The sequence below is a fragment of the Dermochelys coriacea genome, chromosome 3 (assembly GCF_009764565.3).
Source record: "Dermochelys coriacea isolate rDerCor1 chromosome 3, rDerCor1.pri.v4, whole genome shotgun sequence".
NCBI classification, from domain to species: Eukaryota; Metazoa; Chordata; order Testudines; family Dermochelyidae; genus Dermochelys; species Dermochelys coriacea.
The window spans coordinates 69,392,687-69,405,513 of NC_050070.1; the positions used below are offsets into that span (position 1 = coordinate 69,392,687).

Consider the following 12,827-nt stretch of genomic DNA (forward strand, 5'->3'; position numbering starts at 1 on the left):
AAATGAAAAGCTCCACATAAGCACTATGTTTTTATTTTCTATTGCTGTAAGTCTCAACTAGGTTTCTAAGCATTTGATATCACTGCCTTGGTATAAATGTCAACCATTTTGTAATAAAAACATGAATACATATGTTCCATTCATATGTGTTCTATGTCTATACATATTCTCTCCATTAAGCAGGTTCATTTGCAATAAATAAGGCCCTGATCCTGGTTCAAGTTGAAATCAGTGGGAGTGGGATTGGACTCAAAGTCCATGTGTCTAAGATCCCAATCTTACAGAATAAGGCTAGGGGTCTGCTTGCATGTAGCTCATTGCAGAACTGAACTCATTGCAGAACTAAATCCCATAGACGTCTTTGAAAATATCACCTAATATTTTAATTCCAACAATAATTAATTTTATTGCAAAGAAAAATGTAAGATTGAACAGAGTTGCTGATGCTAGTTTTCACCTCTTGTTCTGCTAGAATTTGTAAGGTGTTTTGAGACCTATGGATGGAAAATGTTCTGTACTTGCTATGTATTATAATTTGGACTGTTGATTAATCGTAGTAAACTAAAAAAAATTAATCACGATTAAAAAAATTAATCGCAATTAATCGCACTGTTACATAATATCAGAGGGGTAGTCATGTTAGTCTGTAGCCACAAAAACAATGAGGATTCCAGTGGCATCTTAAAGACTAACAGATTTATTTGGGCGTAAGCATCTGAAGAAGTGGGGTTTTTTACCCACAAAAGCTTATGCCCAAATAAATCTGTTAGTCTTTAAGGTGCCTCCGGACATCTCGTTGTTTTTGTTAAACAATAGAATAACAATTGAAATTTATTAAATATTTTTGGATATTTTTCTACATTTTCAAATTTATCGATTTTAATTACAACACAGAATACAAAGAGTACAGTGTTCACTTTATATTATTTTTATTACAAATATTTGCACTGTAAAAATTATAAAGAAATGCAAAGAAAATACCAATCTGAAATTTCTAAAGATAGCTACAGCACTCGACCCAAGATTTAAAAATCTGAAGTGCCTTCCAAAATCTCAGAGGGATGAGGTGTGGAGCATGCTTTCAGAAGTCTTAAAAGAGCAACATTCCAATGCGGAAACTACAGAACCTGAACTACCAAAAAAGAAAATCAACCTTCTGCTGGTGGCAGCTGAACTCAGATGATGAAAATGAACATGCATTGCCTGCACTGCTTTGGATCATTATCGAGCAGAACCTGTCATTAGCATGTCCTCTGAAATGGTGGTTGAAGCATCTAGGGACATATGAATCTTTAGTGCATCTGGCATGTAAATATCTTGTGACGCCAACTACAACAGTGCCATGCAAACACCTGTTTTTATTTTCAGGTGACATTGTAAACAAGAATAGGCAGCATTATCTTCATAGAATCATAGACAATTAGGGTTGGAAGAGACCTGAGGAGGTCATCTAGTCCAACCCCGTGCTTAAAGCAGGACCAACCCCAACTAAATCATCCCAGCCAGGGCTTTGTCAAGCCGGGTCTTAAAAACCTCTAAGGATGAAGATTCCACCGCCTCTCTAGGTAACCTGTTCCAGTGCTTCACCACCCTCCTAGTGAAGTATTTTTTCCTAATACCCTACCTAGACCTCCCCACTGCAATTTGAGACCATTACTCCTTGTCCTGTCATCTGCCACCACTGAGAAGAGCCTAGCTCCATCATCTTTGGAATCCCCCTTCAGGTAATTGAAGACTGCTATCAAATCCCACCTCACTCTTCTCTTCTGCAGACTAAATAACCCAGTTCCCTCAGCCTCTCCCCATAAGTCATGTGCCCCAGCCCCCTAATCATTTTAATTGCCCTCCGCTGGACTCTCTCCAATTCGTCCACATCCCTTCTATAGTGAGGGGACCAAAATTGGACACAAAACTTTAGATGTGGCCTTACCAGTGCCAAATAGAGGGGAATAATCACTTCCCTCGATCTGCTGACAATGCTCCTACTAATGCAGCCTAATATGCCGTTAGCCTTCTTGGCAACAAGGGCACACTGTTGACTCATATCCAGTTTCTCATCCACTGTAACCCCCAGGTCCTTTTCTGCAGAACTGCCACTTAGCCATTCAGTCCCCAGTCTCTAGCAGTGCATGGGATTCTTCCATCCTAAGTGCAGGACTCTGCACTTGTCCCTGTTGAACCTCATCAGATTTCTTTTGCCCCAATCAAACCAATTTGTCTAGGTTTCTCTGGATCCTATCCCTGCACTCCAGTGTATCTACCTCTCCCCCCAGCTTAGCATCATTCGCGAAGTTGCTGAGGGTGCAATCCATCCCATCATCCAGATCATTAATTAAGATGTTGACCAAAACAGGCCCCAGGACAGACCCCTGGGGCACTCCACTTGATATGAGCTACCAACTCGATATCAAGCCATTGATCACTACCTGTTGAGCCTGACAATCTAGCTAGCTTTCTATCCACCTTATAGTCCATTCATCCAATCCATACTTCTTTAACTTCCTGGCAAGACTTCTGTGAGAGACCATATCAAACATTTTACTAAAGTCTAGGTGCATTTATTTTCTGCAAATGTAAACAAACTTGTTTAACTGAGCGATTGGCTGAACAAGAAGTAGGACTGATTGGACTTGTAGGGCTTCTAAAGTTTTAGATTTTTTTTTAATGCAGGGTTTTTTTTGTACATAATTCTACATTTGTATGTTCAAATTTCATGATAAAGAGATTACACTACAGTTCTTGTATTAAGTGAAATACTGAATTGGAAAATACTATTTCTTTTGTGCAAATATTTGTAATAAAAAATTAAATATAAAGTGAGCATTATAAACTTTGTATTCTGTGTTGTAATTGAAATCAAGATATTTGAAAATGTAGAAAACATCCAAAATTATTTAAATAAATGATATTCTATTATTGTTTAACAGTGCGATTTATCTTTAATTTTTTTAATCTCTTGACTGCACTAATTATAATTATATAATAACAGAAAGAGAAAATGAATGCTGTGTTTGTTCTTCACTATATTTTGGTGTGCAACTGTCATTTGTGATACTGACTAATACAGTTAAAATGTTGTTAGGGTAATAAAGAAGAGATGAATAGGGTCAGCCTATGCTAATCTACATGTGTAAGTGTGAGCAAGTGCAGTAGATTAATTCAGTGGCCGAATTCTAGGCTATGTTACAATGTGGTATGGTCTATATCACAGGCTGTGGGTTGATGCTGATGAGATTGTCTCAGTAAGTAGGTCTTTGCTAGTGTATGGTCACTCAGCTGTGCCAATTACAAGATTATTTTTACCTAAAGGGACCCTGGCAGGTACAGCTCTGCGATCAATCCAGAAAGACACCCAGGACAGCATGACCATCAGAGTGGCAGGGAAATAGGTTTGAAGCAAGAAGAAGAAGATGTGGCGGCGTAAAGTGAAGTTAATGTACAGGCGATTGTACCACCCTGTACCACAGAGAGAAGGAAAAAAGGATAACTAACACCAAAGGAAAACCATCCACAAATACAATATAGGACATTTTGAGATCATTTCAACATCCAAGTGGAACAGTGCTATACTTTCTTATAAGAAAAATATTAGACGTGAGCACTACAGGTTCATCTCTGTTGAAGAGCAGAGTGGCTCTTAATCAAACCATCCATATTCTTGAAGTTTCATCACCTCATAGGACTGAACCTTTAGAGCAAATATCACACCTGCTCTTGAAAGCCCCCTGTGCAAGGAACTCCTGTTGCAGTCAGTAATGATTGGAATAATGGGAGTTCCATGAAGAGAGGGCTTATAGGATCAGGACCCTCATTGTATATATAATTCTAATAAATGCACCAGATGACTATGTGGATATAAATTTAAAATTTCCAATTAGCTTTGAATCTGCAAATCTTCCAACACTTCAGTCAACTTCTGTGAGGTCCAGCTGTCATGCAACATGCTTCCATACAGGGATTATTATTCTTTATATAGCACCACAAATGTACCATTACACAGCACTGCACAAAGGGAGAAGTACCACACCTTGCCCCAGGAAAAGAAGTGGAAGAGGTTTATCCTCAAGGCTGCCTAGAGAGGCTGCAGGGAGCAGCCAGTCAGAGACCACAAGCCTCATATCAAAAGGAGCTTCTGGACAGAGCAGTTCATTTGCTGGCTGGCTACAGGAGCTCGAGGTCTGGACAGATCAGTGCTGTCTGTCATCTGCTGAGCACCTCCAAGGATGGTGCTCCTGGCTAGGTGCAGGAATTACAGTACCTGGACACAGTAGTTGCTGGCAGGGACCAGGGAGCAAGGAAGGTGCTCCTGGCTGGTTGCATGGACTCAAGAAAAACTTCAGCCCTGAGGTAAGGGTGAAGGTACTGGGGCTGTGGGGAAGTGGCCCAGGAAAATGCAGCAATTAGTAAACGGATGCAGCAGGCAGCTGCTACTTGCAGAGTCTCTGGGTCAGGACCTGGAGTACTGGGCAGGCCCAGGTTCCCCCCACCAGCCACTAGGGAAGTGACTTACGAAGAATCTCCAGGGAGGAAGCCCTGGGGGCACTGCTCCATACCAGAGCAGGGACAATTTGAGAGAGAGCCCAGAAGGCATGAGAAACAGTTTGAAGGTTAACCCAGGAGGGGCTATAATCAAGGTACTGCAATAGGCCTTGTTGGACTGGTTGAGGATTGAACCCAGGGATGGGGCTGCAGGCTGATACCAGTGGAGGGCACTGTGATAAGCTCTGTTGAACTGATTGAGGCTCGAGCTCAGGGATAGGGGTACAAAGATTGTACTGAGGGCACAGAGGTAGGCCTTGTTGGATCACATACTCTGGAAGGGGTCTGTTTTGTGTGTTTGTTTCATACATGGACTGTGTGTGACTTGGATGGATGGCTGAGTCACTGGAAACCTGCCAGAGAAGTTAACTGCCAGGTGCAGCTAGAGCGAGAGTGCAGGCACACACACACACACACAATAGTATGAGCTCATGTGAGATGAGTGGGCCCCATCACAAGTGGTATGAGAGTGGGATCCTTTTGGCCCAACCCCTGAAAACAAGAGGTACTACAATGGAAGAGGTGATCCGCCTGGTAGTGGCAGGACAGCAGCAGCTGTTAGCCACTATGCCGCAGAAGCAGCAGACCCAAGCCCTGCTGATGCAGCTTTTGGAGAACCAACAGAAACAGTAGGACACTCAGTTTGCAGCACAACATCGATGGCAAGAGACCCATTCCAGACAGCGGGAGTGGATACAGAGATGCTTGTGTTACCCGGCTGGAGGCCTGAAGCCCAGCCGTGGAGATGTTATGGGCATTTAAGAAGGGGCTTGCCCTGGGGTGAATGAGCGAGGAAGGGCAAGGCTTAATTGCTTTAATTGTGGAGTGGTGGGCCACGTAAAAAGGTTTTGCTGCAAGAGGAAAGGCAGGGGCCCCAAGGATAAGCCAGATGAGAAGAGCATGTCTGATGGTGCAAATCCCTATCGCTAGGGGCACCAGAGCTGACACCAGAAACCGTGAAGACTATCACAGCTCAGCAGATCCACCCTGTGAAAAGTGTAGGAATACAGAAGGGAATCACTCAGGTCACTGAGGCAGAGACTGCTGGTCTCTGATTGGCTGTTCCCTGCAGCCTCTTGAGGCAGCCTGCAGAACTCATCTTTTCTGCTCCCTTTCCTAAAGCGGGGTGTGGTAGGACTGTGGGCCTGGTATGACCCGTCACAGTGATGAACAAATAATTAAGTCCAAGTTTGCAGTTCCTCATGAACTTTGCCTATGCTTCAGCCCTTGTGGGAAAGGGAATGCCTTGGACCATTTGCTAGTAAGTCCTTTGTGGCCAATTCAAGGGTAGTTTTTATGGGCCCCAGTTTTTTGCACTGTAAAAAACATATCAGTTTCTCTCTTAAGGCAGAGGTAAAGTTGATCTCATCTGATTGGGAGGGGAGAAAAGGGAGGGAGGGGAGAAAGCAAAAATCTATTATAATTTCACAACTTTAGCAACATTCACTTACCTGTACTGCTGTAAAAGGCAAGCTTTGTGGTGGTGTGAAACTCCTGTATAAGGAACTGGGATAGCGATATCCTCTCATCTGTTTTTAGGGAATCATTCCCATTCTTCCAGTACAGCATTAGATCATCTTCAGTGTAGGCATCTAGGAAAGTAGGAGTAAATCTTTGGTGCAGTGCAATTATACCAAATAGTATCGAGTCTACAGTTCAGAATGGGTCAATATGTCTTCAAAGGTAGGTATAAAAGCTTTGGTGGAAACAGATTTTCTGCCAGTTTGATCCAGTATTAGTGATTGGTCATGGATGATTGTGCATGTGATTATGGTTAGGGCTACAATTTAGTCATGGGTATTTTTAGTAAAAGTCATGGAGAGGTCACGGGCAATAAACAAAAATTCATGGTTGGTGACCTGTCCATGTCTTATAATACGTCTATAAATACCCCTGACTGAATCTTGGGGGCTATTACTGGGAGGGGTATCTGGGGAAGCCCTAGCCGGGGCCCACTGCTGCAGGTGGAAGGAGGGCACCTCCAGGGGCTGCTGCTGGGGGGGGGCTGCTGCTGGGGGCCGCCGGAGCAGCGACTGCTCCAGCCACTCAGGCAGTCCCTGGGGTCAGCCACACTGGCTGTTACTCGGGTGGTCCCCGAGGCCAGCTGCTTGGGCAGCCCTGTGACTTCTGTGACCTCCGTGACAAACACAGAGCCCTAATTATGGTAAAGGATCATTCTGGTTATTGTTATGAGCTGGTTTATGCCTTGTTATAAGTTGAGCTAAAACCTTGTTGAAACTGCTGTGTGAATGTGCCCTTCATTTAAAATGGTTGTAAGAAATACTTAAGACCTAATGGAGTCTGTCCCCACAGTAACACCAGGGGGGCAGAGGGTTCCCTCCTGTTCTTACCAGGTGGGTGAGTGAGTCTATGGGTGTGGAAAAAGTCTAGCTGAGGGGGCAGACAAGAAACTGAGACTGAGGGTATGTCTACACTACCCACCAGATCGGCGGGCAGCTATCGATCCAGTGGCAGTCGATTTATCACGTCTAGTCTAGACACAATAAATCGATCCCTGAGCTCTCTCCCGTGGACTCCTGTACTCCACCGCTGCGAGAGTTGACGGGGGAGCAGCAGCAGTCGACTCACCGCGGTGAAGACACCACAGTAAGTCGATCTAAGTATGTCGACTTCAGCTACGTTATTCACGTAGCTGAAGTTGCATAACTTAGATGGATCCCCCCTGCCAGTGTAGACCAGGGCTAAGGCACAGCAAGAAAGCCAAGCAGGAGTCTTCAAACATGATGTGACCCTAGAGCATGCCTAGAAAGAGCTTTTGAGTCTAGGGTGGGCTAAAGAGGGTTGGGGCTGGAAACAAAGAAGCTATTCCCTTGTTTTGGTTCCTCCTGTGTACAGAGAAGTAGGACTTTGTATACATCTTGTAAATAAACAAGATTGCATCAAATAAAATACCAGCCTCCATCCATTTCTACTCTCAACTGGAACATCCTCAAGGCCCCAAAATTGGACTAGTTGCTTGGGTGAAAAAAGTGATAACATAGTTTGATTTCAAGATGCCTTAGCCCTGCATCTTGCAGAGAGTTATGGTGACTGCTGTGGGGCATAATAATCACCTCTTTCCTTGTGTTCCAATTACATTTAGTTGTCTAGTCTTGGGTTGTATACCAGGGTTAGTTATTCCCAGAAAAAAGACAAACAAAACAAAACCTTATCCCAAGCCCAAGAACAACTGTTAAAGCAGCATTAAGATTGTAAATGCTTATTAACAATGCAAGGGGAAAAATATGTCAATAGGATATAGTTGTTTAAAAATATATATGCATGAAAGCCAGGACATTCAAAGTTAGGTCAGATTTAGAAAAAGGAGCTCCATGAGGATGCAAATTTGGATGTATCTTTATTATGTACTCTGGCTAAATTCGTGACGCATATTAGGTACATTCATTTATTTGTTGAGTAGTACAGTGCAGTGTGATTATCTGAGGCAAACCACACCTACGATTATTGTAACTGAAAGAGGGCAGAGAAAAAGCTTTCCCAGTTGTTTTCAGTTTGTTGACTTTGGTCAGAGTTGCAGGTTGTTCTGCACTTCTGAAAAACAGGCCATTTGCTTAGGTGCCTGACATGAATTAAGGAGACTAATTTTAGGCTCGCATATTTGAAAATCTTAGTCAACATATGTATCCTGTTTACTTACAACTTTCAATTTCCAGTGAACATGTCTGTGTGTCCAGGGGGAAGCGACTGAAATCCATGTTGCACATTGCAGTTACTGTGACCCTAGAAATGAAAAATACGTGTTTAAAAACTTTCCTCTCTTTCATGACTGAAAAATGGTAAAGGAAAAACAAATAAAACTGCAAGTTAGTTTTGTATGAAATAAAATATAGCCCCTACATTTTCGAATAAGCCCACATATTACCAGGGGTTGAATTAAAAGGGAAAAAAATAAAGCTATTAGCCCAACTTCTGCCCACTTGAAATGCCAAGTATCTCTTTTCAGAGAATGCCAACTTTGCCAGCTGTTTTCCAGTTGTAAAGAATAGTTTATTGATAGTCAGATAATCATCAATGCATTGGCCATCCTATGTGTCACCGTTCAGGGCAACTACACCTGTATTTCCCAATCATAGTACAGCAAGACACTCACTCTAGGCTTCGGCCTGCTTTGTTTTCTCCTCAAGGGCTAAAAACAGCATAATTGTCCACAGTTATAAGTTAACATGCAGCCCTTTCTAAGCAAGCATATTTATTCTTAAGGTGAAAGCATTATAGAGAAAACATTTAAAAGAATACCAGAACCTACAAACATGCTAATAAATTTACCAGTGTTCACCCCAACTCCAGCGAGGGCTCTAGTAGGATTCTGTTCTTCAAACATCCAGGGGTTTGTCTATGGTCATAAGTTCATAACAGCTTTTGCTCAGAACAAGAACCCACAATCATAGGTTGGCCTTTCCTTTTTACAGCTGGGGACTTTGATAGAGATTGTGATAGGTAATCAGTCAGACAATGGTTTTCTCCTCTGGGCATAGCTTCAAAGGGCTGGGTCTGGAGGTCAGAATTTGCATTTACCTCCCCCCCAGCTATTTCTTAGGAAACCCACTCTATTGTGCTTGTCTCAAAAGTTCCTTTTTGTCTAGCACATTGTTTAAAATAGTCCTTTGAAGCTCATAACACTTCCCCAGGGTTTACACTGGCCACGTCTCCCTGCTGTAGAAGTTGCATACAATCCCACAATAATATATACATTTTGCATTTTTAATACAATAGACTCCAAAGCTATTTAAATGTAATTTAGTAGGATCTCCCACAGATATTGCGGGAAATAGCCATGTCTGTCACATTATGCAGTAGTGTAACAGGGCCTTGGTACAAGAATAGGTATGGGGGGCCCTTTTCCAATTCTGAAATCTGTTCCCCCCCCCAGCTCCTCCACAACCCCAGTACATCTACCCCATCCCCTAGCTCCTGCCTAGCTCCACTGCTGTTTCCTTCATAGCCCCAGTCCAGCCCTGCTGCCCACCCACCCCAGCTCCTGCTCAGTTCTCCCATAGCCCCAATCTAGCCCTCTCATCCCCCAGCTCCCACCTAGCTACCCTCCAGACTTTTCTCCTTTTTGTTGGGATATGTATAGGTTAAGTAGAGACCTGGGGAGCTGCTAATGTGCTGACATGGCATTAGGAGACAAAGGCATAAGAAGGCTGTAGTTCTTTGTTTAATAAATAAGATGCCATATTTTGCCCTTCCCTGTTACTTGTAAGAATTGATAAGTTTTGCAGCTGCATAAGAAATATGGGGATCTAAAAGATACCTTTTGAGTAAAGCAGTGTTATCTCCTCCTCCCTTCCTTTTCCAGCTATATAAACAAGTCCTGGCTTATGGCCTCTTCCTCCCTCCCCTAAGAATTGCTGACCAGGAAGATTTGTGGCAACAAATTGTTGCAAAGAAATATATTTTCAAGATAAAATGCCTGTGTAATGCTGTGCACAATAAATAGGGTGGGTTTACTAACAAAATGGGTGTTTTTTTTACATAATAAGGGCTTTGGGGGGGTGTTGTAATGGATGTAGGCATGTATATACTCACAAATAAAAAGAATGTTCTGTAACTAATTCAAGGCTTACTGGACAATTGGGTCCAGGGGAACAAGTATTGCAATAAAGAAGCCCGTCCTCATTTCCGCCTCTGGGTCAACCTGTTTTTTCTTCTAACACTTTCCAGTTCTGATCTACCCCTCTCAGCTCTCCTTCAAATCTTCCTTCATCCTCCAGTCCAGCCCTTAGCTCCCCAGCCTTAGTCCAATCTCCCCTCCAGACTCTTTTAGCTCCCCTTCTGTCCCCCCCCCATCCTGGTCTACCCCTCAATCCCATTTCAGGCTCTCACAAACCTTACCCCCGCTCCTCCCCTCAGTTCCCTTCTGTTCATCTCCAACCTTCCCCTCCCCCATCCCCCCAGTCCTGATCCAGGCCCCCTGACTTCCGCTCCACCCCATTCCCCCACCTCAACAGCACCGATCCAGCCCCCAGCTCCACCCAGTTCTGTTCCAACGCCCCTCCCCGCAGCTTTGGTCTAGCTAACTCAGCTGTCCCTCTCTCCTGCTCCATGCAAAATGGTTGATGCTTTTCCTTGCATTCTGTCTCTAGGGGGCCTGTGTCTTCTGTATCCAGGGACCCCACGTGCCCTCATGCATCCCCCAGCACTGCAATCTCACCATGCCTTCTCCAGCCATCCTTGCCAATTGCTCACGCCAGGGTCACCCCTGCTGGAGGGACCCCCCCCATCCCAGCTGCCCCCTTTTGCCCCAGCAGGCCCTGCTCTTCCCCAGAAGCCGCTCTGCTTTGATCTCAATAATCTCATGGGCCCTGAGCTGCACCACTTGCACCATTGTAGTTACACCACTGGTGTTACTGAAGAAGTACATCAGTGTGCTGTGAAATGTTATCAGCGTTATCACAGTCTAACAAGCTATCATTTATATCATCCACTAGGGGGCACAGGTAATACCTCTAGTCCTACTAAGTTTGTTTGAAAAGAAAATGCATTAAAATGCTCCACCTTATAAACCAAAAGCTCTGGCCTTGCTAAGAACAACTCATTATTTTATTTCTTAACAGGCTAGTTTTGTGTTTTTGCACAAGACGCATCAAGTAATTATGAACCCAACTGATATAAACGCTGGCAGTGCGAAAATAAATGGGAACAATTTTATAGATTCTAGTGCGAGAACAATCTATGAACCATAAGTTTAAAGACAGTCAACAATTAGATAACTGAGGATCTAACAGAGCCTGCTCTTGTAAATCCTTATGTTATTAATCTCTAGTCACTTTTGTATTTCCACTGATGTCGCTCATTTGTGTTTGTTACTCTTTGAAAGCAAGTGGTGTGCTCAGATTTCTTATTTAGCTTGTGGTGCTGCCTAAAATGTGACCGGTGCTTTCCATACACAGATGAAGACACAGTTCTAGCCCCAAAGAGTGAAGATTCTTACAAAGTCAAAATTTGGTGAAGGATGTATATACAAGTAAAGTGATCAGGGTAGTGCTAGGCAGTCAGCTTAACCCTTACATGGTTGTTTATTGGGTTTAATTTTAAAAACAATTTTTCCTCCTCCCCACTTCTCAATTCAGCCATCTTGTCCTTCTCCCCTTCTAGTCCTGCTCAAAGTGCAAATCTCAGTGCAACCTTACCTATGGAGTTGCTCAGTCACCTCCATAATAATGGACTGAATCCAAACACTATGAAATCTGGGAAAGTTCTGATTGAACTGAGGTCTGGATTTAAAACCACCTCATTTAGGAGTGTGTGGATCTGGGATTTTGTTTTGATGCAGTATAGAGATAAGATGTTTAGATCCAGAGAATTCAGAACCTGAGTTTGAATATGCAGTATAAATTTAGACTAATCGCTAAACAAAACGTTTTACAGTGCTTTTAATTTTAATAGGTTTCAGAGTAGCAGCCGTGTTAGTCTGTATTCGCAAAAAGAAAAGGAGTACTTGTGGCACCTTAGAGACTAACAAATTTATTAGAGCATAAGCTTTTGTGAGCTACAGCTCACTTCATCGGATGCATTTGGTGGAAAAAACAGAGGAGAGATTTATATACATTCACACAGAGAACATATAACAATGGGTTTATCATACACACTGTAAGGAGAGTGATCATTTAAGATAAGCCATCACCAGCAGCGGGGGGGAAGGAGGAAAACCTTTCATGGTGACAAGCAAGGTAGGCTAATTCCAGCAGTTAACAAGAATATCAGAGGAACAGTGAGGGGTGGGGTGGGGGGGAGAAATACCATGGGGAAATAGTTTTACTTTGTGTAATGACTCATCCATTCCCAGTCTCTATTCAAGCCTAAGTTAATTGTATCCAGTTTGCAAATTAATTCCAATTCAGCAGTCTCTCGTTGGAGTCTGTTTTTGAAGCTTTTTTGTTGAAGGATAGCCACTCTTAGGTCTGTGATCGAGTGACCAGAGAGATTGAAGTGTTCTCCAACTGGTTTTTGAATGTTATAATTCTTGACGTCTGATTTGTGTCCATTCATTCTTTTACGTAGAGACTGTCCAGTTTGGCCAATGTACATGGCAGAGGGGCATTGCTGGCACATGATGGCATATATTACATTGGTAGATGCTCAGGTGAACGAGCCTCTGATAGTGTGGCTGATGTGATTAGGCCCTATGATGGTATCCCCTGAATAGATATGTGGACAGAGTTGGCAACGGGCTTTGTTGCAAGGATAGGTTCCTGGGTTAGTGGTTCTGTTGTGTGGTGTGTGGTTGCTGGTGAGTATTTGCTTCAGATTGGGGGGCTGTCTGT

At 43.2% G+C, this 12,827-nt stretch overlaps 2 protein-coding genes across 4 annotated transcripts in view; one reads left to right on the plus strand and one right to left on the minus strand.

Moving 5' to 3' along the window:
• Positions 1-12,827, plus strand: part of PM20D2 (peptidase M20 domain containing 2) — a 68,830-nt gene that overhangs the window by 53,498 nt on the left and 2,505 nt on the right. The window lies entirely within an intron of this gene.
• Positions 1-12,827, minus strand: part of GABRR1 (gamma-aminobutyric acid type A receptor subunit rho1) — an 82,806-nt gene that overhangs the window by 3,584 nt on the left and 66,395 nt on the right. Inside the window, exons 6-8 of one of the 2 annotated variants that reach the window (XM_038394438.2) lie at positions 8,198-8,280; positions 5,991-6,131; positions 3,304-3,456 (exon numbers count right to left, since the gene is read on the minus strand). In XM_038394438.2, coding sequence (XP_038250366.1) covers positions 3,304-3,456; positions 5,991-6,131; positions 8,198-8,280 — 377 coding nt within the window. The remainder of the gene's footprint in view (positions 1-3,303; positions 3,457-5,990; positions 6,132-8,197; positions 8,281-12,827) is intronic. The other variant, XM_043510643.1, reaches the window with a different exon arrangement.